This window comes from Bubalus kerabau, chromosome 18, assembly GCF_029407905.1.
Source record: "Bubalus kerabau isolate K-KA32 ecotype Philippines breed swamp buffalo chromosome 18, PCC_UOA_SB_1v2, whole genome shotgun sequence".
NCBI classification, from domain to species: domain Eukaryota; kingdom Metazoa; phylum Chordata; class Mammalia; order Artiodactyla; family Bovidae; genus Bubalus; species Bubalus kerabau.
In genome coordinates, this window is record NC_073641.1 from 17,133,575 (window position 1) to 17,157,070 (window position 23,496).

Below are 23,496 nucleotides of genomic sequence, written 5' to 3' on the forward strand. Positions count from 1 at the left end.
AGAGACACAAATTGCCATTATCATGATTGAAAGGGGAATATCATTACAGAACCAACAGAAACTAAAAGGATAATAAAGGAATACTATGAACATGCTATGCATATATTTTCAACAATTTAGATAATTAATTCAGTTCAGTTACTCAGTTGTGTCCGACTCTTTGCAACGCCATGAACTGTAGCACGCCAGGTCCATCACCAACTGGTCCATCACCAACTCCGGGAGTTTACTCAAACATATCTCCAATGAGTCAGTGATGCCATCCAATTATCTCATCCTCTGTCCTCTCCTTCTCCTCCCACTTTCAATCTTTCCCAGCATCAGGGTCTTTTCCAGTGAGTCAGCTCTTTGCACCAGGTGGCCAAAGTACTGGAGCTTCAGCTTCAACACAAATCCTTCCAATGAATATTCAGGACTGATTTCCTTTAGGATGGACTGGTTGGATCTCTGTGCAGTCCAAGTGACTCTCAAGAGTCTTCTCTAACACCACAGTTCAAAAGCATCAATCCTTCAGCGCTCAGCTTTCTTTATAGTCCTAATCTCACAATCACACATGACCACTGGAAAAACCATAGCCTTGACTAGACAGACCTTTGTTGGGAAAGAAATGTCTTTGCTTTTTGATATGCTGTCTAGGTTGGTCATAACTTTCCTTCCAAGGAGTAAGCATCTTTTAATTTCATGACTGCAGTCACCATCTGCAGTAATTTTGGAGCCCCCAAAAATAGTCTGCCACTGTTTCCAATTTCCCCATCTATTTCCCATGAAGTGATGGGACCGGATGCCATGATCTTCGTTTTCTGAATGTTGAGCTTTAAGCCAACTTTTTCACTCTCCTCTTTCACTTTCATCAAGAAGCTCTTTAGTTCTTCTTCACTTTCTGCCACAAGGGTGGTATCATCTGCATATCTGAGGTTATTGATATTTCTCCTGGCAATCTTGATTCCAGCTTGTGCTTCATCCAGCCCAGCATTTCTCATGATGTACTCTGCATATAAGTTAAATAAGTAGGGTGACAATATATAGCCTTGACATACTTTTTTTCCTATTTGGAACCAGTCTGTTGTTCCATTTCGGTTCTAACTGTTGGTTCCTGACCTACACACAGATTTCTCAAGAGGCAGATCAGGTGGCCTGGAATTCTCATCTCTTTCAGAATTTTCCAAAGTTTGTTGTGATCCACATAGTCAAAGGTTTTGGCATAGTCAGTCAGTAAAGCAGAAATAGATGTTTTTCTGGAACTCTCTTGCTTTTTCGATGATCCAGTAGATGTTGGCAATTTGATCTCTGTTTCCTCTGCCTTATGTAAAATGAGCTTGAGTGTCTGGAAGTTCACGGTTCACGTTCTGTTGAAGCCTGGCTTGGAGAATTTTGAGCATTAGTTTACTAGTGTGTGAGACGAGTGTAATAGTTCAGTAGTCTGAGCATTCTTTGGCATTGCCTTTCTTAGGGATTGGAATGACAACTGATCTTTTCCAGTCCTGTAGCCACTGCAGCATTTTCTAACTTTGTTGACATATTGAGTGCACCACTTCCACAGCATCAACTTTTAGGATTTGAAATAACTCAACTGGAATTCCATCACTCTACTAGCTTTGTTCGCTGATGCTTCCTAAGGCCCACTTGACTTCACATTCCTAAAGCCCACTTCACATTCCAGGATGTCTGGCTCTAGGTGAGTGATCACACCATCCTGATTATCTGGGTCATGAAGATCTTTTTTGTACAGTTTTCTTGTGTATTTTTGCCACCTCTTCTTAATATCTTCGCTTCTGTTAGGTATATACCATTTCTGTCCTTTATTGAGCCCATCTTTGCATGAAATGTTCCCTTGGTATCTCTAATTTTCTTGAAGAGATCTCTAGTCTTTCTTTCCTATTCTAATGTTTTCCTCTATTTCTCTGCACTGATCACTGGGGAAGGCTTTCTTATTTCTCCTTGCTATTCTTTGGAACTCTGCATACAAATGGGTATATCTGTCCTTTTCTCCTTTGCTTTTTGCTTCTCTTCTTTTCACAGCTATTTGTAAGGCCTCCCCATACAGCCATTTTGCTTTTTTGCATTTCTCTTTCTTGGGGATGGTCTTGATCCCTGTCTCCTGTACAATGTCACAAACCTCCGTCCATAGTTCTACAGGCATTCTGTCTATCAGATCTAGTCCCTTAAATCTATTTCTCACTTCTACTGTATAATCATAAGGGTTTTGATTTAGGTTATACCTGAATGGTCTAGTGGTTTTCCCTACTTTCTTCAATTTAAGTCTGAATTTGCAATAAGGAGTTCATGATCTGAGCCACAGTCAGCTCCCAGTCTTGTTTTTATGGACAGTATGCAGCTTCTCCATCTTTGGCTGCAAAGAATATAATCAATCTGATTTCAGTGTTGACCATCTGGTGATGTCCATGTATAGAGTCTTCTCTTGTGTTGTTGTAAGAAGGTGTTTGCTATGACCTGTGCATTCTCTTGGCAAAACTCTATTAGCCTTTGCCCTCCTTCATTTTGTACTCCAAGGTCAAATTTGACTGTTACTCCAGGTATTTCTTGACTTCCTATTTTGGATTCAAATCCTCTATGATGAAAAGGACATCTTTTTTGGGTGTTAGTTCTAAAAGGTCTTGTAGGTCTCCAAAGAACCATTCAATTTCAGCTTCTTCAGCATTACTGGTCAGGGCACAGACTTGGTTTACCATGATATTGAATGGTTTGCCTTGGAAATGAACAGAAATCATTCTGTCGTTTTTGAGATTGCATCCAAGTACTGCATTTCAGACTCTTCTGTTGACTATGATGGCTACTCCATTTCTTCTAAGGGATTCTTGCCCACAGTAGTAGATCATCTTGCCCACAGTAGTAGGTCATCTGAGTTGAATTCACCCATTCCAGTCCATGTTAGTTTGCTGATTCCTAAAATGTCAGTGTTCACGCTTGCCATCTCCTGTTTGACCACTTCCAATTTTCCTTGATTCATGGACCTAACAATCCAGGTTCCTATACGATATTGCTCTTTACAGCATAGGACTTTGCCTCCATCACCAGTCACATCCACAACTGGGTGTTGTTTTTGCTTTGGTTCTGTCTCTTTCTGGAATTATTTCTCCACTGATCTCCAGGAGCATACTGGATACCTACTGACCTGGGCAGTTCATCTTTCAGTGCCTTATTTTTTTGCCTTTTCATACTATTCATGGAGTTCTCAAGGCAATAATACTGAATAATTCATTAATTCATAATACTGATAATTCATTGGAAACAACTAACTACCAAAATTACCCAATATGAAATAGATAACCTGAATTGTCCTACAGAGATTAAGGAAATTGAATTCATAGTTAAATTCACCTCCCCTACCCCGCAAAATATCTAGGCCCAGACAGTTTCATTATCAAATATTTACGAAAGAGTAATATTAATTCTCCACAGTATCTTCTACAAAAGAGAAAAGAATAATTTATAAACTCATTTTCTAAAGCCAGAACTATCAAAAAAACAGACAAAGACTGTACAAAAACAGAGTAAACTACAGGATAATATTCTTCATGTACAGAAGTAAGAAAATAAACAAACTGAAAGACCCCTCAAAGAATATTGGCAAAGAATATCCAGCAATATACAGAAAGAAAAGTACAACATAACAAAGTATTTACTGTGGGAATGAAAACCGGCTCAATATTTGATAATCACTTAAAATTCACATTAAAAACACATAATCATATCAATTGATACAGAAAAATCATCTGAAAAAATTCAACATCCATTCATGATAAAACCTGCAGCAAGCTAGGAATAGAAAAATACATCCTCAACCTGATAAACAGCATCTACCCAAAACCCATATCTAAGATAATACTTAATAATGAAAGACTGAATGCTTTCCTCCTAACATCAGGAAAAAGACAAGGATATCTCCTCTCATCACTTCTACTCAACATTGTACTCAATGTTCTAGCTCACTCAATAACACAAGAAAGAAAAAACCATATTGGAAAGGAAAAAATGCTTTTTTTTTTGCAGATAAGATCTAGGTAGAAAACCTAGAGAAATATACAGAAACTCTGCTATTCTTGACAGGTGAGATTAGAAAGGTTGTAAGATGTAAGACTGTACCAATGCAATGGACAAGAACTTGGGCAAACTTTGGGAAGATGGTGAGGGACAGGAAGGTGAGGTGTGTTGCAGTCCATGAGGTTGCAAAAAGTCAGACACAACTGAGCGACTGAACAACAAGATATAAGGTTAACATACAAAACTCAATTTTATTTCTATATTTTATTAATGAAACAATTGAAATTAAGGTTTAATAAAGTAATACTATTTAACAACAGTATAAAAATATGAATTCTTAGAGATAAATCTGACAAGAGGTGTCAAAGACATATACTGTTAACATCACAAGATATAAAGTCAAAATAAAAATCAATTATATTTCTGTAAACTAGTAATGAGTGAGTGAGTGAAGTTGCTCAGTTGTGTCCAACTCTTTGCGACCCCATGGACTGTAGCCCACCAGGCTCCTCCATCCATGGGAAACTCTAGGCAAGAACACTGGAGTGGGTTGCCATTTCCTTCTCCAGGGGAACTTCCCAACCCAGGGATTGAACCCGGGTCTCCCGAGTTGTAGGCAGATGCTTTACCGTCTGAGCCAAACTAGTGATAGGCAATAATAAAACAATCTTTTAAATTAACAATAACACAAAAAGTAAATAGTTAGGTATAAATCTAACAAAGTATGTGCAAGTTCTGAATGCTGAAAATTGCAAAATATTAATTGATGAAAGAAATCAAAGACCTAAGTAAAAGGAGAGACATATTGTGTTCATAGACGGGAAAAAATAAGATTTCCTTTCTCCCCAAGTTGGTCTATTTTTTCTAAAGAAAAAAATGGTTGATTCTAAATTTTATATGGAAAGGTAAAGGAGCTAGAATAACAAACAATTCTGAAAAAGAAAAATAAAGTTGAAGGGATCACAGTACCCTATTCTAATGACTTGGTATAAAGCTACAAGAAACAAGAAAAAGGGCTATTGGCAATGGGAGAGACACAAAAATAAACTGAACAGAATAGAGAGTCCAGAAATAGACCCACATATATACAGCCAATTGATTTCTGACAAAGCTGCAGAAGCACTTCAATGGAGAAAGAACAGTGTTTTCAACAAATGGTTCTGGAACATTCAAGTATCTCTATGAAAAACAAGGGACCTCAACCTAAATCTCACACCTTATTTAAAAAAAAAAACTCAAAATGCATCATAATCCTCAATATAAAATTTAAAATTATATAACTTTCAGAAGAAGTCATAGAAAATCTTCATAAACTAGAGCTAGGCAGAGTTCTTAGATAGGACACCAAAAGCATAATTCATTAAAAATAAATTTGAGAAATAGTAACTTCATCAAAATTAAATATAGTTTCCTTTACAGAAAAAAAGAAAAGGTTTTTTGCTAAGAAAATAAAAGGACAAGCTACAGACTGGGAGAAAATCTTTACAAATCATAATCAGCAAAGAACTTACATTCAAAGTGTATAAAGAATTTTCAAAATCCAGCAGGAAGAACACAACTCAATTAAGAAAATGACTAAAAGATTTGAAAAGATACTTCACTGAACAGTATATACAAATGGCAAAATAAGCACCTGAAAAACGTTCAACATCATTAGGGAGACGCAAACTAAAATCACAATGTGATACTACCACATATTTATTAAGGACAACATTTTAAAAATAGAGTATATCAGGTGTTTATGAGAACACACAGCAAAAGGAACTCTTAGACTCTGCTGCTTGGACTGAAAAATGGTATAGTCACTCAGAAAAACAATTTGACAGTTATTTGTAAAGTTTAAATATATACTTACCATACAATCCAGCAACCCCACTCCCGGACATTTACCCTAGAGAAATGAAAGCTTAGGTTCACACAAAAACCTGTACGTGAATGTTCATAACAGCTCTATTCCTAACTGCCAAAACCTGGAATAACCTACCTGTCCTCCACAAGTAAACGGATAAACTGTGGTTCATTCATACAATGGAATACTATTAAGCAAAAAAAACAAACTATAGATATGTATATGTATACAACAAACTATAGATGTGTATAGATATATACAACAACATGGATGAATCTCACAGATAAGTCTCAAAACATTACATACTATATATTCTAATTTTATGAACATCACATTATTATTTTATAAAATTACCAAAAAGACAAACTGAAGTAATGGAGAATAGATAAGTGGTTTTTGCGAGTAAGGGATGGGACAAGGGTATGATTGCAAGATTTAATCATAGTACAATTATAAAGGCACAAGGGAAATTTGAGGGGAGATGGAACTGTTCTGAACATTCATTTTGGTGGTTGTTAAATGAATTTTATAGATATATTTAGATCATAGAGTTGTATGCCAAGAATAAATCAAGTTTATTGCATGCGTTAAAAAATACACCCAAAAGATTACATTGAATAAAAAAATATATATATATTTTCCCAAAGTAGATGCTCAGTTAACATCTGCTGAACAAAAACACTGAAAATTGGCTGCAGTTTCTGCTTTAACATTAATCTTATTTATATCCCTAAGCTTCAAACATGTACATAACTTTTTGTAGCATCATTAACATTTTCTATCATGGTATCTGCCACAGAAAGATTTCTAGTTTACACAAAAAAATAATTTAAAATATCAAATGAAAGTCAGAAATCTATTATTCCAACCAATTATTTTAACCTTTAAAGATTATCATTAATAATAGGTAACTTTTTCTTTATATCTTGTATGTATATCTTTCTCATTAAAAAGGGAGCAGGATCTGTTTTTAAGTCATTACCTTAAGGCATGATACACAAAACAGATATTTGATGAATGTTTACATAATCAACTAATCTTCATTAAACATTAAATGAGCTGAATATTTGAGCCATTAATTCATCTTGACTATTAACTCTGTCTAGGATTTATCCTTTTCCTTGAGTTAGTAAAACTGATTACTAAATATTGTTCTTCCTTCTGACTCAAACCACAGTGTGCACTCACATGGTGAGTGTGTGGCATTTCTATGCAGCCACACGCTTTCAGATTGTCTTTGCTAAGGACACATTGGGCATCTGTTTGCCTGCAGCTCCTGTGCAAGCAACCAAATGGGATCCCACTATACCATTCCTGTACTGACTTGTCACAGGTCTGACTAAGACTCATTCATTTCAATCAATTATCTAAGCAGATTGGTTAAGTCACATGTGTGTGAATGAATAAAAGCAACTTCATTAAAAAACAAAAAGACCATTAATTTTGGTCTTTGCTTTAAACTGCGTGAAAAAAGTGTGTTCCTACACTAGAAAATGATTAAAAACATAACTGAGGTTTTTAGATGAACTTAGCCTAAGAATTAAACACATATTGAAAACTGTAAAGATGCTATTTGTATGTATTTACAATACAGAACAAGGATAATTCCCATACTTCTTTGAAGTTTCTGTTTGTTAAAAGAATTATTTTAGAGCTCTCCACACTGTTTTTAAGGTATTATTTCTGTTAACATAGCTAATGTGATCATCTCTAATTTATCTAGGTTTCAGTCAAATTTTCAATAAATTTTTGAACTTTACAGCTCTGATAAATTAAACTATAAAGTATATTTTAATGGTGCTAAAATATACTCACTTTTTATATACTACAATATATGCTTTAATATCACATATTACTTGCAAAGAAACCAAACTAAACTGCTTTTGTCAGAAACCAGCCAAAAATATAATAAACAATCTAACCAAAAGATGAAAACATTTAACCTGATTGAAGCACTTAATGCAGTAATTTTATTTGGCCCATAACTAAGGTCATAAACACTAATGAGTTTGCTTAACTAAGAATGAACTATTTACATAAAGTTGTAGCTTTCTATATTTTAGCTCTGAGAACACTGTTAATATTTAATATGCTAATTAATAAGGACTGCAATCTATTATGACCAAGTAAATAATAAAGCCAATTTGCAAAAACAGTTTATATAGAAATAAGCCAGTCCTCAAACTTCCAAATTTTCATGAGCACCTCATCCACTGTCTTTAATTGAAGGACTTAACACTGGTTTCCTTCACACACCCCACCCCTGAATGTATCATTATGGGTACAGGAGTTCAAACCACAGAGAAGCACCCTCTCCCATAAAATTACATGGTCAATTATCCTGTAGATAATTTTCACAGTTTAGCCCAGTTAACCATATCTGGCTCATTTGGGCACATAATTAAACCAGGCTCATTGAAAATATCCATTTAAACTAAATGTAATGAAAATGAATGAATTTCTTACTATACTGCATTTACTCAGGGAGACTTTGTTTCAATTTAACCTGAAAAATCAACACTGCAAAACAATCCTAACTTGAATATATTTCAAATGTGTATGACAACCTAGCCTTAATATCATGAAAGGAATGTTCCTTTGAAGTATTTGCAAAATTGGGGAAAACCTCACAAAAGGGCATTTTCTAAATATGTGTAAGCACAGAGACATGATTATACCTGCCAGTTATAACAGAGCTGTATGATTATTAAGTTCACTTGGTGAAATGTCATTTCAGAAATCACTCAGACCTAAGTTTTTATAATAAAGGTATTCAAAGTTAGCTCCTCTCCCCAACATCTGACATTTATAATATAGGGTTTTTAGAAAACTCGATTAAATATTACCTGCTTCTGCAGCCACCTCTCATGCCTTCGTTGTTTTCGTCTCAGATTCTTCAGCTTGCTCTTCTCTCTCTTACTGAGCCTCTGATTAATCGCACCCAGTGAAAAACTGCCCGAGTGCAGGAAGTTCAGAGGAGAGAGGTGCTCTTCCTGGTCCTCGGCCTCCAGCGTGCTCCTGCCAGCTGTGGGCAGGTCCATCAGGAAAGTCAGGCTGTTAGGACTAGCATGGCCAGAATACACAGCAGAAGCTTCTAGACCACGCTGAAATTCTCCTCCTCTTTGTGTCTGGGTCTCACGGGGAGCCACTGAAAATCTTTGCAGCAGCATATTAGGATCAAAACTGGATGAAATCTGAAAGGAACAGTTATTTTTATTCGATTCTAAAGGCAAGCTCGGAAGGTCAACAGTCTGTGTCTCATTGAGCCCAGGATACACAGTAGTCTTACTATGGATTTCATATAAAGTGGGTAATAAAGTCAGTTTCTCACTGATGCTCAGATCCAAACTATGTGATTTTCTATGAAAAGCTCTCGGAGTGCGTCTGGTGGTCAAAAGCTGCGGAACAAAAAGCTGGTATTTTGGATCTGACGCTTTGAAGAGCAGTTTTTCATTCTTCATCTTGAAATATGTTGACCGTACCTCCAGGCAGAGTGCTTCAGTTAATCTTCCAGGACCATTATTATTTGGGCCCATGTTTAAAAACCTGAGATTTCTGTTTCTGGAGGCGCCACCTGTCAGCAGAGTTTCCTTGTCACAACCTGACTGAACTCTAGGATGTGACAAGTATTTCAGCGATGGTCTCATTAGTCGGCCTGACCGTGTTGGCTGATAATCGGTACGGCTCTTGGAGAGATGTACAGCTGCAAGCTGGCCACAGGAACATTTTGGAGTGCTGACAAAATTAAAGCCCCCTAAACGGGCCCCACAGAAAGGGCAATTCAGTTTTCCAACTGTCCACTGGGCCTACAGGTAATAAAGGAAAATAAAAACAATGCTTTCATTGTAAAGTAACCAAAGAGAATGTGAGTTTTTTTTTTTTTTTTTTTTTAAGCCGACCACATGAAAGTTTTCTATGCCACAGAAAAGGCCAGCTTTCTGTTTTCTGATTAGTAGACAGAATGGTAAATGGAAACAAACCTTCCAATAAACAGAGATAAGAAGCTCCAAAGGTCTAGAATGATAACATACTGCACATCACACCCATCTAGACAATACTCCCAAGATTCTAAAGAGTCTTTTAGACAATAGACTGAATATGGATACAGTGTGAACTAATGAAAAGAAAAATACACTATGGAACCAGGAAGCAAATCAGTCTACAGAGCTTAATTTGCAAGTAAAATCTCAGAGAAAAGTGTCTGTTTTGATACACTTCTTGCATACCAAGCACTGTGGGAGGGAACTTTACCCAAACAGCAGAATAAAGCTCTTCCTGCCTTTTTACATACAACTGGAAGATATTGGTTGCATGCATCAGTTAGTTCATTTTCTCTATTCAGATTACAAATAGTGAAATAGCTTAAAAATATCTTTTAACAGAAATAGTGGAATATCTGAAATGTGCTAATACATTTTACAAAGTTCAGGACACTTATAAGTAGTACCCTGGCATTCTCCCAGGAAATCACTACAATGTGAGAATGAATGCAAGAGATATCTAGCTAATGGTATTTTTTAACCAAAAAAGTAAGCTAGTCAGTGGAGAAAAGCTACTATATTTTCCCCAAATCATATTTTATATGATTTTCTATACTTTTCTAACACTTAGGTGTTTTGAACTTGGAGAAATAATGAGGCCACATTGAACAAGTTCCTGCTCTTATACTATTTCATTAAGGATTCTTAAAAGTGTGGTTTTTTCATTCTGATTGTGCCAGTAAGAGTCATTAATTTTCAAGTTTATTTTACATGTGTGTGCATACATGAGTGATACCCACAGGATATTTCATTCACTTCACAGGGACTGTTCTAGGTACTGGGGGATATAATGCATAATGAACAAAACAAAAACTTTGACTTCATGGAGTTTATATCCTAGTAGAGCATCTCGGTGATTAACATGATCAGTAAGTCATTCGTGTATGTGTATGTGTATGTATATGTATGTGCATATGTGTATGGATGTGCATAATAATTTATATATGTTATATATACTTAAACATATTTACAGGTTCTACATATCTTGTAAAATGTGTGTGTAAAACATGGATAGATATATAAAGTAGAGAAGGGAGAAAGGAAGTGTTTGGTGGTAATAGTTGGGAGAGGCAGTTGATAGATTGGCTACACGAGGCCTCAATTAAGAATAAAGACCTAAGAAAATGATGGAACAAGTAGGTAGTGGTGGAAAGAGAATTCAAAGGAGGGGAATTTTAAAGTGCAAAGTCTGAGTTATAGAAGTACTCAGAGCACTCCAGTAATAAGGAAAGCAGTAAGTGTAATCAAGGGTTACATACCCTTTCATATTTCCTGTAACAATGCATTCAAGACAAATAGCTCTAAAATGAGGGCAAAAACATTCTGAAAGTAGTATATTCCTAAATTTACTCAGAAACTAAGGAACTTACTTTTTGTATCAGGCAGTGTATCCATTCTGGAAGAGCTTCTATATTCATGTGCCACACATGACAAATATTTCCATCATCAGCTGAATCATTTGTATTCTGTTATATCAAAATGTATGATATTAGTCATGACTAGTTCAGATTTTATTTCACAAAATTCATATTTAAGTAAAACACAAAAATATAAATTCACTTTTAGGTAGGAAGGAAATACATACTGCCCTTCTCTCCTTATTCCCATTGCCAAGACAAATCTATAAAGTTTTGTTTTGTTTTTTTCATGGAATAGCCACATTTAAATTGACAAAAAACAAACAAAAAAAATCCCTCTACTTCACTGAGACCATCAAATTAAAACATGAGCACAAAGTCACTGAATGGACAAATCTAGCACCCTATTTTATTCTGTGTGTGAGAAAAACTATTCATGATAACTTTCTCCAGCCTTCAATCTCTGATTCTAATAACAGAATAAAGGAGTTACTATATTAGCCATCAAGATGCTCAAGAAAAGTTTAAAAGAGGAACTCCACACTTTCACTAATGGTTAGGACTCCACGCTTTCACTGCTGAGGGCCTGGGTTTGATACCTGTTTGGGGAACTAAGATCCTGATGTGGCACAGCAAAAGAAAAAAGAGAAGAAAAAAGCTTTAGAGGATTGGGGGAGAGGAATAATTGTGCAGGGAACTAAAAAGGCCCTAAATTTCAGCTGTGTAAGTACAGCGAAAATTTCAGGGACAATTTTGGCCTTTTGAAGTAGATTTGCAGAAATAAATGTGATCTATAGTTGAGACTGGAGAAGGCAATGGCACCCCACTCCAGTACTCCTGCCTGGAAAATCCCATGGATGGAGGAGCCTGGTGGGCTGCAGTCCATGGGGTCGCTAAGAGTCGGACACGACTGTGCGACTTCACTTTCACTTTTCACTTTCATGCACTGGAGAAGGAAATGGCAACCCACTCCAGTGTTCTTGTCTGGAGAATCACAGGGACGGGTGGGCTGCCGTCTCTGGGGTCGCACAAACTCAGACACGACTGAAGCAACTTAGCAGTAGCAGCATAGTTGAGACACTATGACTTCCCAGTTGGTTCTTTAGTACCTCTGTGACCTCTGTGACCTTAGGACAGTTGCTTTACTTCTCTGAGTCTCTGTTTCTTTTCCCGTTAAATTCCGCTAGATAAGTGGCTCAGGTCCCTTCCAGGTCTACAGAACTTCATTCTATGAGATGACAGAAAGGGCTGAGTGACAAGAACAGGGCAAGTACATAGCAGATGGGAACAACACAAAGAACGGCCTATGCCAAAGCTGTGACAAACGGAAACAAAAAGGGCCCTGGGGAACTATTTGGGGTGGATTTGAAGCCTGTCTGTCCCCAGGCAAGAGCAGTACTTGGGACAGAGAGAAATAGAGCAACATTTCTAAAAGTATGGCTGGAAAGGCCTGGAAAAAAATGGAAAGCATTTGCAATAAGTCCAGGAGATGAGCTACTGAGGACCAATCTCTATTCTGGCTGAAAATATTATCATATGAAAATATCACATTATTTAACATGTTAACTACCTCAACATATAGTGTGAAATAAATTTGATAATAAGGTACATCTCTAATACACACTGTTTTTTTAAAGCAAGTGAAAAAGAAGTAAATATACTCTGAATTATGATATTATAAGCATATACAACCTAAAAAAATCAATATTATAACTTTTCTATGGAAATATATGTATATAAATAGAAAAGGTACCTTACAGGGTGTGTACCAAATTGACATCACATGGTTTGAAGAAAGAAAGAAGTTCAAGATTAGGAAAGTTACTAAAAGGAAACTAACTTTCATGGAAAATTGTTTTAATGGAAAAATAAGTTATACTTACATAACTAAAATTTTAATTAAAATTGATGTAAATAAAATACATTGATTACTTCTGGTCCTGACAATACTTAAGTAAGTGGTATTAGACATGCTCTCACCATTACAACTGATAAAAATTGGCAAAATATACTATTGTTTTAAGACATTAGACCAAAGAAGAAGAAAAAAAGCACAGGGCTGTGATCTCTCAGAGAAGTCAAATAAATGAGGTTAGCCTAAAAATAACCCTGGATATCTGCCTCAGGGAACTTTCAGAACCTTGGTGTAGGGAGGAGGAACTCAATTAGTATATGGCAGCCTCGCTGATTTAAGACTAAGATCAGAGGCTATAAAGGCTAAACAGCTAGAATTTACAGGACTGCTGTACCAGCAAGGAGAGGCCTGTAATTAGAAAAAAGTTCCAGAAATCTGTATAGTAATTCCTCTAAATTTTTGGTTGAATACTATTATGGAGGTATGTAGGGTGAGATATCAGACAATCCGATAAAGAAAATTTACCCTGGAAAAGACATCTTCCAGTGAAGCATAACTATTCACACAGGGCTCACAGTAAAGCTGGGAAGATGTTCAAGTTCCAAGCAGCCAGAGCAGAAGGATCTCAAGGAATATATGGAGTATTTAGGAGTGATTCCAGAAGAGTTCTGTCTTAAAAGTAGGGCTAAATTAGCCCAAGAGTAAAGGCTCCTAAAAAGCAACCCTAATAAAGTTGAATATAACCCTCCAAAGAATGAAATTCAATCACAAATAACTCATATGTCTGCTAAAACATTCTTTAAAGGAAGAATAATATCCAGACACTCAGTAATGTTAAATCAAAATGTTGTACCTACAAGAGAAATTACTAGATTATGTAGTAAAAAAAAAAAAAAAATGTGACCCACAACCAGGAGAAAAATTGTTCAATGGAAATATCCCCCACGTTCCATCATGTTGACGTTTGGTAGAAAAATCATGCTGATGTTTGGCAGAAACCAAGACAATTCTCTAAAGCATTTATCCTTCAATTAAAAAATAAATTAAAAAAAAAATCTCCCCCAAAGTGGAGAAGATTGAATAAACAGGCAGACTTTAAATCAGCTATGACACATATTTTCATGATTATAATGAGAAGATAAATTACCTTAATACTAAATGAATGGTTTACCTAGAGAAAAAACTTCTGAAATTAAAAGTTTCACTTATTAGCAAATTGATACTGTAGAAGAAAATATCAGCGAACATGAACATATAGAAGTAAAAATGATGAAAAAAAAATCTAGCATAGGAAGAAAAAAGAGGAAAAAAATGAGCAAAATTGAAGTGATTTATGGGAAACATCAAATAGTGTAACATAAATGTAAATGCCTCTTCATGGATCACAGCCTTGTCGTGGCAAAGGGACTTCAGTAACTCAATGAGCCATGCTGTGCAGGGCCACCCAAGGCTAACGGGTCATAGCAAAGAGTTCTGACAAAACATGGTCCACCCAGTCCAGTATTCTTGCCTCGAGAACCCCATGAACAGTATAAAAAGGCAGAAAGATATGACAAGATGCAAGATGAGCCTGGGGTGCCCATGCTGGCTGTGTGCCTGGCAAATGAGCATCTGTGGCGAGGGGCCAGGAATGTGGGGGTGGACCCAGGCACACGTCAGCACTTTGGAGAGTTTTTTTCTCAAGCAATTATAAAAGTAGAAACTTGTCAGCATCATGATGAACTGAAGTGTGAATCCTGAAACACCTCTGCTGCAAGATGAGCTCCCCAAGTCAGAAGGTGTCCAATATGCTCCTGGGGAAGAGTGGAGGGATTGCTGGGAGAAACATCAAACCTCAGATATGCAGATGATATCACTCTAATGGCAGAAAGCAAAGAGGAACTAAAGAGCCTCTTGATGAAGGTGAAAGAAGAGACTAAAAAAGCTGGCTTGAAACTCAACATTAAAAAAAACTAAAAGCATGGCATCTGGTCCCATCACTTCATGGCAAATAGAAAGGGGCAAAATGGAAGCAGAGACAAATTTTATTTTCATGGGCTCTAAAATCAACTGTGGATGGTGACTGCAGCCATGAAATTAAAAGATGGTTGCTCCTCTCCCTTCCTGACCTGACCACGATGATAGGGTGGCTGACAGGACCCCTGGAGCACCCTGCCTCCCAGCCTAGCCCGGGGATCCTTGGGGCAGCCCTAAGTGCTGCCAGCCCACTGTTCACAAGAGGAGACAGGCCAGGGGTCGGCCATGAGGTCAGGGTGGACCCCTGTCCTGCGCCCACCACTGCCCTGCTTTCCAAAGTCCCGTGGCGGAGCAGCCCTGTCCTGGTGGGGGCAGGGGCCTGGGGTGCCCATGCTGGCTGTGTGCCTGGCAAGTAAGCATCTGTGGCGAAGGGCCAGGAATGCGGGGGTGGACCCAGGCACACGTCAGCACTTTGGAGAGTTTTTTTCTCAAGCAATTATAAAAGTAGAAACTTGTCAGTGTTATGATGAACTGAAGTGTGAACCCTGAGACACCTCTGCTGGCCTGCGGTTTGAGGCAAAAGTAAGGATGCCAACCTGCACTTCCCTTCCCCCACTGCCCCACCTCCCCCGACCACAGCCTACCATGGACTTTGTCCAGAGGTCAGGGGCCCTGGGCCTGGCAAAAAAAAATAACAAACGGGGAAAAAAAAAACAAACACTTGCCCCTTGGGAGGAAAGCTATGACAAACCTAAACAGTGTATTAAAAAGAAGAGACATTAAAAACAAACAAAAAAAGGCAGAGACATCACTTTGCTGACAAAAATAATATAGTCGAAGCTATGGTTTTTCTGGTAGTCATGTATGGATGTGACAGTTGGACCAAAAAGGCTGAGTGTGAAAGAACTTATGCTTTCAAATTATGGTGCTAGAAAAGACTCTTGAGAGTCCCCTGGACTGCAAGATCAAACCAGTCAGTCCTAAAGGAAGTCAATCCTGACTATTCATTGGAAGGACTGATGCTGAAGCTGAAGCTTCAATACTCTGGCCACCTGATGCAAAAAGCTGAATCACTGGAAAAGACTCTGATGCTTGGAAAGAATGAAGACAAAAGGAGAAGAGGGTGGCAGAGGATGAGATGTTTAGACAGCATCACTGACTCAATGGACATGAATTTGAGTGGAGAACAGAGGAACCTGGCCTGCTGTGATCCACGGAGTTGCAAAGAGTTAGGCTCAACTTAGCAACTGACAAACAACAGCAACACGTGTAAGCGGAGAAAAGACAGGACAGTAGGATAAATCATGGCCAAATTTTCCAAAAGCCACACGACTGAGCGACTTCACTTTCACTTGTCACTTTCCTGCATTGGAGAAGGAAATGGCAACCCACTCCAGTGTTCTTGCCTGGAGAATCCCAGGGACGGGGGAACCTGGTGGGCTGCCATATGTGGGATTGCACAGAGTCGGACACAACTGAAGTGACTTAGCAGTAGCAGTACAGATCAAAGCAGCTCAAGGATTCTTAAACAGCGTAAACACAAGGGAAACTACGGCTCTTAATAAAATTGCTGAAATTCAGTGACAAAAGTAAGCATCAAGAGAAAATAAGTATCCTACAGACAGGAGAAAGAAGAAAACAATGATTTTTGGAATTCCACTTAGCGCCATAAAGGAATAGGAGTTTAGAATTAGCTTCCTGCAACAAACAACTAGGAAACCGAACAAAAGGTAACAAACAACTATTTTCAGTCAGTGGGACAACAGACAGCGAAATAGTGACTTCTGAGAGAAATAAATTAACAGAGCTTACAGTCATATGGACTTCTATTCTGGAGACAATTGAAGGAACCCCAACAGAGTCTGGTCAGCTTTCTGAGTTGAGGAAACAGGAATCAGATTTTTTTAGAGGTAAAGGCAAACTAAAATTTGTAGGGCACAGTATCCAAAAAAAATAAGAAGAAAAAAGCCTCAGAAACTTGTATATGGTTTCCCCTTGAGTCTTTGATCAAATTCTAATCTGGTCATGCTTAGAGTAAAACTCCAGGAGACTGTGCTAAGAACACCTACAGGGGAAAGAACAATTACAGAGGCTATAAGCCAAACCCTTTCAAGAGCTCACACAGGGCCAGGAATCATTATGTTCCAACCGGCCTGATGGAAAAGGACTCATTCAATAATGAGGCATTCAGTAGTGACCCTTTGGGTCACTTTCCCTAGAAGTGGGGCAAATTAAGCCTTAGAATAAGTACTACTCTCAACCTACCCTAAAAAACCTAAAAATAAGTTTCTAAATTATCAAACTTATCTACAAACAACTATTAGGCAGAATGAAACATAAAATCTTTTAAAAGAATAAAACAAAATATAATACTCTACAAAATGAAATTTATAATCTTTGGTATCCAATTAAAAATCCAACATGGTGCAGGCCTGGGTGGAGAGGAATAGCAGCCACTATTTGTGTGTCAGGCATAAAGCTCTATCCAGATCTTTTCTCCTTGTCTCTCCAACCAAAGAAAAGCCTTAAATTACTAGGGAAAGGACAATACACATTATGACCTTTGGAGCACTGATGAAAAACAAAATCCTCTACTCCTGAGACAGTGGCAGGAATACAATGCTGGACCCAGAACTATAACTGAAAGGGACAGGAGCACCTAGATGGGCAAACCCCTATGACCCAGGGACACAGTGCCTGCTAAGACAGAGGCTGTCAGGCAAGCAAGGTGGATGTAAATTAGGGAAGAGCAAGGAAAAGATGGTACCGGCAAGGATGAATTGAAACACACATCAGTTTGTCTCTGATCTTGATAGTCTGGGTAGATAATAGAGAAACTAGAATCCTTCATCACAGAGACAAATATGTTAATACACTTATCTGACCCAGGAGGTGGAGGCCAAATGAGAATCCAGGGGAAGGTAGAGAAGTTACAGGCTTATTGAAGTTGTTCTCCCTCTTCAAGGTGAACCAGCATAATAAACTATGGGGATAGAGAAGAGATCAGCAATTGTCAGGTTTGGGGTGGGGATGAAAAGACTGAATATGAAGGGGGAAACCACAATCACGTGTGACCCAAATCAAATCACTTATGATTATACAGTGGAAGTGACAAATAGATTCAAGGGATTAGATCTGATAGAGTGCCCGAAGAACTACACACAGAAGTTCTGAACACTGTACAAGAGGCGGTGAACAAAACCATCTGCAAGTAAAAGAAATGCAAAAAGGCAAAATGGTTGTCTGAGGAGGCCTTACAAATAGCTGAAAAAAAAAGAGAAGCAAAAGGCAAAGAAGAAAGGGAAAGATACATCCTTCTGAAAGCAGAGTTCCAAAGAAAGCAAGGAGAGATAAGAAAGCCCTCCTAAATACTCAATGCAAGGAAATAGATGAAAACAATAGAATGGGAAAAACTAGAGATCTCTTCAAGAAAATCAGAGATACTAAGGGACTAACATTTCATGCAAAGATGTGTACAATAAAGGACAGAAACAGTATGGACCTAACAGAAGCAGAAGATATGAAGAAGAGATGGCAAGAATACATAGAAGAACTATACAAAAAAGATCTTAATGACCCAGATAACCACAATGGTATGACCACTCACCTAGAGCCAGATATCCTGGAGTGAGAAGTCAAATGGGCCTTAGAAAGCACCACTATGAACAGAGTTGGTGGAGGTGATGGAATTCCAGCTGACCTATTTCAAATCCTAAAAGATGATGCTGTGAAAGTGCTGCACTCAATATGCCAACAAATTGGAAAACTCAGCAGTGGCCACAGGACTGGAAAAGGTCAGTTTTTATCCCAGTCCCAAAGAAAGGCAATGCCAAAGAATGTTCAAACTACTGCACAACTGCACACAAAGTAATGCTCAAAATTCTCTAAGCCAGGCTTCAACAGCAAGTGAAATGAAAATTTTCAGATGTTCAAGCTCAATTTAGAAAAGGCAGAGGACCCAGAGGTCAAACTCCCAACATCCGTTGGATCACAGAAAATGCAAGAGTTCCACAAAAACATCTACTTCTGCTTCCTAACTACACCAAAGCCTTTGACTGTGTGGATCACAACAAACTGTGGAAAATTCTTCAAGAGAAGGGAATACCAGACCACCTTACCTGCCTCCTGAGAAACCTGTAAGGAGGTCAAGAAGCAACAGTTAGAACTGGACATGGAACAATGAACTGGTTTCAAACTGGGAAAGGAGTACATCAGTGCTGTATATTGTCACTCTGCTTATTTAATTTATATGCAGAGTACATCATGCAAAATGCCAGGCTGGATGAAGCACAAGCTGGAATCAAGATTGCCGGGAGAAACATCAATAACCTCAGATATGCAGATGACATCACCCTTATGGCAGAAAGTGAAGAGGAACTGAAGAGCCTCTTGATGAAAGTGAAAGAGGAGAGTGAAAAAGCTGGCTTAAAACTCAACATTCAAAAAATGAAGATCATGGCATCCAGTCCTATCACTTTATGGCAAATAGATGGGGAAACAATGGAAACAGTGACAGAGTTTATTTCCTTGGGCTCCAAAATCACTGCAGATGGTGACTACAGCCATGAAATTAAAAGAAGCTTGTTCCTTAGAAGAAAAGCTATGACCAACCTAAACAGCAAATACAAAAGCAGAGACGTTACTTTGCCAACAAAGGTCCACATAGTAAAAGCTATGTTTTTTCCAGTAGGCATCTATGGATGTGAGAGTTGGACCATTAAGAAGGCTGAGTGCTGAAGAATTGATGGTTTTGAACTGTGGTGTTGGAGAAGACTCTTGAGAGTCCTTTGGACTGCAAGGAGATCAAACCAGTATCCTAAAGGAAATCAATCCTGAATATTCATTGGAAGAACTGATGCTGAAGCTCCAATACTTTGGCCACCTTATGCGAAGAGCTGACTCATTAGAAAATCCCTGATGCTGGGAAAGATTGAAGGCAGGAGGACAAGGGGACGATAGAGGATGAGATGGTTGGATGGCATCACCGACTCAATGGACGTGGGTTTGAACAAACTCCAGGAGATGGTGAAGGACAGGGAAGCCTGGCATGTTTTAGTCCATGAGGTCTCAAAGAGTTGGACATGACTGAGGGACTGAATGAACAACATGAAGGGGGAGTGTGAGAGAATTTAGGGAATAATGTAATTGCTCTGTATCTTAAGTGAAGTTATGATCTTCAACCCTATTCATTTGTCAAAATCTTGGCAACTGTATCCCAAAGAGTAATTTTACTGTATATAACATGTTTTAAATGAAGGTGAAATGAAGACTTTTTCATAAGGCAAGTGAAGTGAAGTGTTATGTTAGTTGCTCAGTCATGTCCGACTCTTTGCAACCCCATGGACTATAACCCGTCAGTGTCCTCTGTCCATGGGATTTTCCAGGCAAGAATCCTGGAGTGGGTTGCCATTTCCTTCTCCAGGGGATCTTCCTGACCCAGGTATCAAACCCGGGTCTCCTACATTGCAGGCAGACTCTTTACCATTTGAGCCACTAGAGAAGCCCAAATCCAAAAAGAAATTTATCACCAACTTGTGATAAACAACATGTTCTTGAAGTACAAGAAAAATTTCATCAAACAAAATCTGGATCAACACAATTGAGTAGCGATCCTCAAACGGCAAATATGTTGGCAAATGTCAATTTTATTTATTTTTTTTAGTTTTCCGTAAAGAAAACTTACTTTTTAAAGCATATCATTAAAATATCCTGTGGAGTTTTAAATGCAAAAATTAAATGTATGAAAACAATACAAAGACTAGGACATGAGGGAAGAAAGCATACCAAGACTCTCACTCTATATATAATGTGGCATAATACAATTTAAAGGAAGATGGTGATAAACTAAGGATATATGTTGTAAACCAAAAGATCAACCACTAAGGAATAAAAGTACCCTAAATAGTAGCTCAGTTGGTAAAGAATTTGCCTGCAATGCGGGAGACCCTGGTTCGATTCCTGGGTCAGGAAGATCCCCTGGAGAAGGGATAGGCTACCTACTCCACTGTTCTTGGGCTTCCTTGGTGGCTCAGCTGGTAAAGAACCTGCCTGCAATGCAGGAGACCTGGGTTCAATCCCTGGGTTGGGAAGATCCCATGGAGAAGGGAAAGGCTACCCACTCCAGTATTCTGGCTTGGAGAATTCCATGGACAGGCCATGGCGTCACAAAGAGTCAGATATGACTGAGCGACTTTCACGCTTCACACAAAAAGTCAACAGAAGACATAAAGAATTCCTGTAAATAATTAAGCTAAAAATTCAGTAAAAGTGTAACAGAAGATAGAACATGAGACAAAGAATAAGTAACATATTACATTTAAGCTCAAACATATTAATACTCACATTAAATCTAATGGTCTAAATACTCCAATTACAAATCAAAGGATATTAGACTGGATGACAAAGACCAAATGTTAGTCACTCAGTCGTGTTCAACTCTTTGTGATACCATGGACTGTAGCACACCAGGCTCTTCTGTCTATGGGATCCTCTAGGCAAGAATACTGAAGTGGGTTGCCATTTCCTTCTCCAGGGGATCTTCCTGACCCAGGAAATGAACCCAGGTCTCCCGCAATGCAGACATAATTTTACCGACTGAGCCACCAGGGAAGACCAACAAAGACCAAACAATACATCATATACAAGAAATTCATTTTAACACAAATGCACACATAGGTTTGAAATTTAAAGGATAAAAGTTTTTATCATGAAAAAGTAAATCAAAGGAAAGCTAGAGTTAATATACTAGTAACAAAGTAGATTTCAGGACAATGAAATTATCAAGGATAAAAAATAAACTTTTCATAATTAGAAAGGAGTCAGTTCATCAGGAAGATATAACAAATGTAAATATGTACATACCTAATAGAAGAACTTCAAAATACCTGAATGCAGTACTTGGGCGCAACCTCAAAAATGACAGAATGATCTCAGTTCATTTCCAAGGCAAGCCATTCAGACAGAACTTAAAAAGGAAGTGGACAAACTCATAATAAAATAATACACGTTAGAGTGAAAATAAAGAAAATAGAGGCCAAAAAAGAAAAGATTAATTAAACTAAGGGCTGGTTTTTAAAGATAAAATTGACAAACATTTAGCCATACTCAGCAGGGAAACAAAAAGAGGGGGCCTAAGCACACAAAACTAGAGATTAAAAAGGGGAAATTACAATCAGTATCAGAAAAATACAATCATAAGATAATACTATGAACAAGTATATTCTAACAAACTAGACAATGTAGAGTGGATAAATTTTCAGAAATGTACAATCAAATAAGATTGAAATACAAGATATAACACACGAATTACAAATATTAAAATTGAATCAGTAATCAAGAAACTCCCCCAAACCCAAAGTCCAGGACATAATAGCTTCACAGGGGAATGCTACCAAAAAGTTTAAGGGAGACTTAATACCTATCCTTCTCAAACTATTCCAAAATACTGAACAGGAGGGAAGACTTTCAAATTCACTCTATGAGGCCAGAATTACCCTGATATCAAAACCAAAGACACCAAAAAAAAAAAAAAAAAAAAAAAAAAAACCTGAACATCTCTGACAAACACAGATGCAAAAATGATCAAGGAAATATCAGCAAACCAAATTCAACAAGATATAAAATGGTACACCATGATCAAGTAGGATTTATTCCAGGGATACAGAGATGGTTCATCCATGACAACACTCAGTAGTGACTGTGTCTGGTGATGAAAGTAAAGTCTGATGTGGCAAAGAACAGTAATGCATAGGAACCTTGAATGTTAGGTCCATGAATCAAGGTAAATTGGATGCGGTCAAGCATCGGCATCTTAGGAATCAGTGAACTAAAATGAACAGGAATGGGTTGAAATTTAATTCAGATGACCATTATATCTACTCCTGTGGGCAAGAATCCCATAGAAGAAATGGAGTAGCTCTCATAATCAACAAAGGAGTCTGAAATGCAGTACTTGGGCATAACCTCAAAAATGACAGAATGATCTCAGTTCATTTCCCCGGCAAGCCATTCAAAACATCACAGTAATTCAAGTCTATGCCCCTACCACTGATGCCAAAGAAGCTGAGGTTGATTAGTTCTATGAAGACCTAGAAGACCTCCTAGAACTAACACCAAAAAAAGATATTCTATTCATCACTGAGGATTGGAATGCAAAAGTAGGAAGTCAAGAGATACCTGGAGTAACAGGCAAATTTGGCCTTGCAAAACAAAATGAAGTCGGACAAAGGCTGAGTTCTGCCAAGTGAATGCACTGGTCATAGCAAATACCCTTTTTCAACAAGACAAGAGACAACTTTACATATGGACATCAGCAAGTGGCCAATACCAAAATCAAACTGAAGATGTTCTTTGTAGCCGAAGATGGAGAAGCTGTATACAGTCAGCAAAAACAAGACCTGGAGCTGACTGTGGCTCAGATCATCAGCTTCTTATGGC

The 23,496-nt window shown here is 37.9% G+C and overlaps 1 protein-coding gene across 17 annotated transcripts in view; it reads right to left on the reverse strand.

Annotated features, from left to right (window-relative positions):
* RNF180 (ring finger protein 180) overlaps nt 1–23,496 on the reverse strand; it is a 297,228-nt gene that overhangs the window by 191,254 nt on the left and 82,478 nt on the right. For 15 of the 17 annotated variants that reach the window (XR_008704945.1, XM_055555005.1, XM_055555000.1 and 12 more), the window contains 3 exons: nt 11,262–11,357; nt 8,698–9,657; nt 5,858–5,893 (listed from right to left, as the gene is read on the reverse strand). Coding sequence is in view for 16 of the 17 variants with exons in the window: in XM_055555005.1 (XP_055410980.1) it covers nt 5,858–5,893; nt 8,698–9,657; nt 11,262–11,357 (1,092 nt within the window). In the remaining variant the exon portion in view is untranslated. Of the gene's footprint in view, nt 1–5,857; nt 5,894–8,697; nt 9,658–11,261; nt 11,358–21,921; nt 22,025–23,496 lie in introns of all 17 variants that reach the window. The other 2 variants (XM_055555012.1, XM_055555002.1) reach the window with 2 other exon arrangements.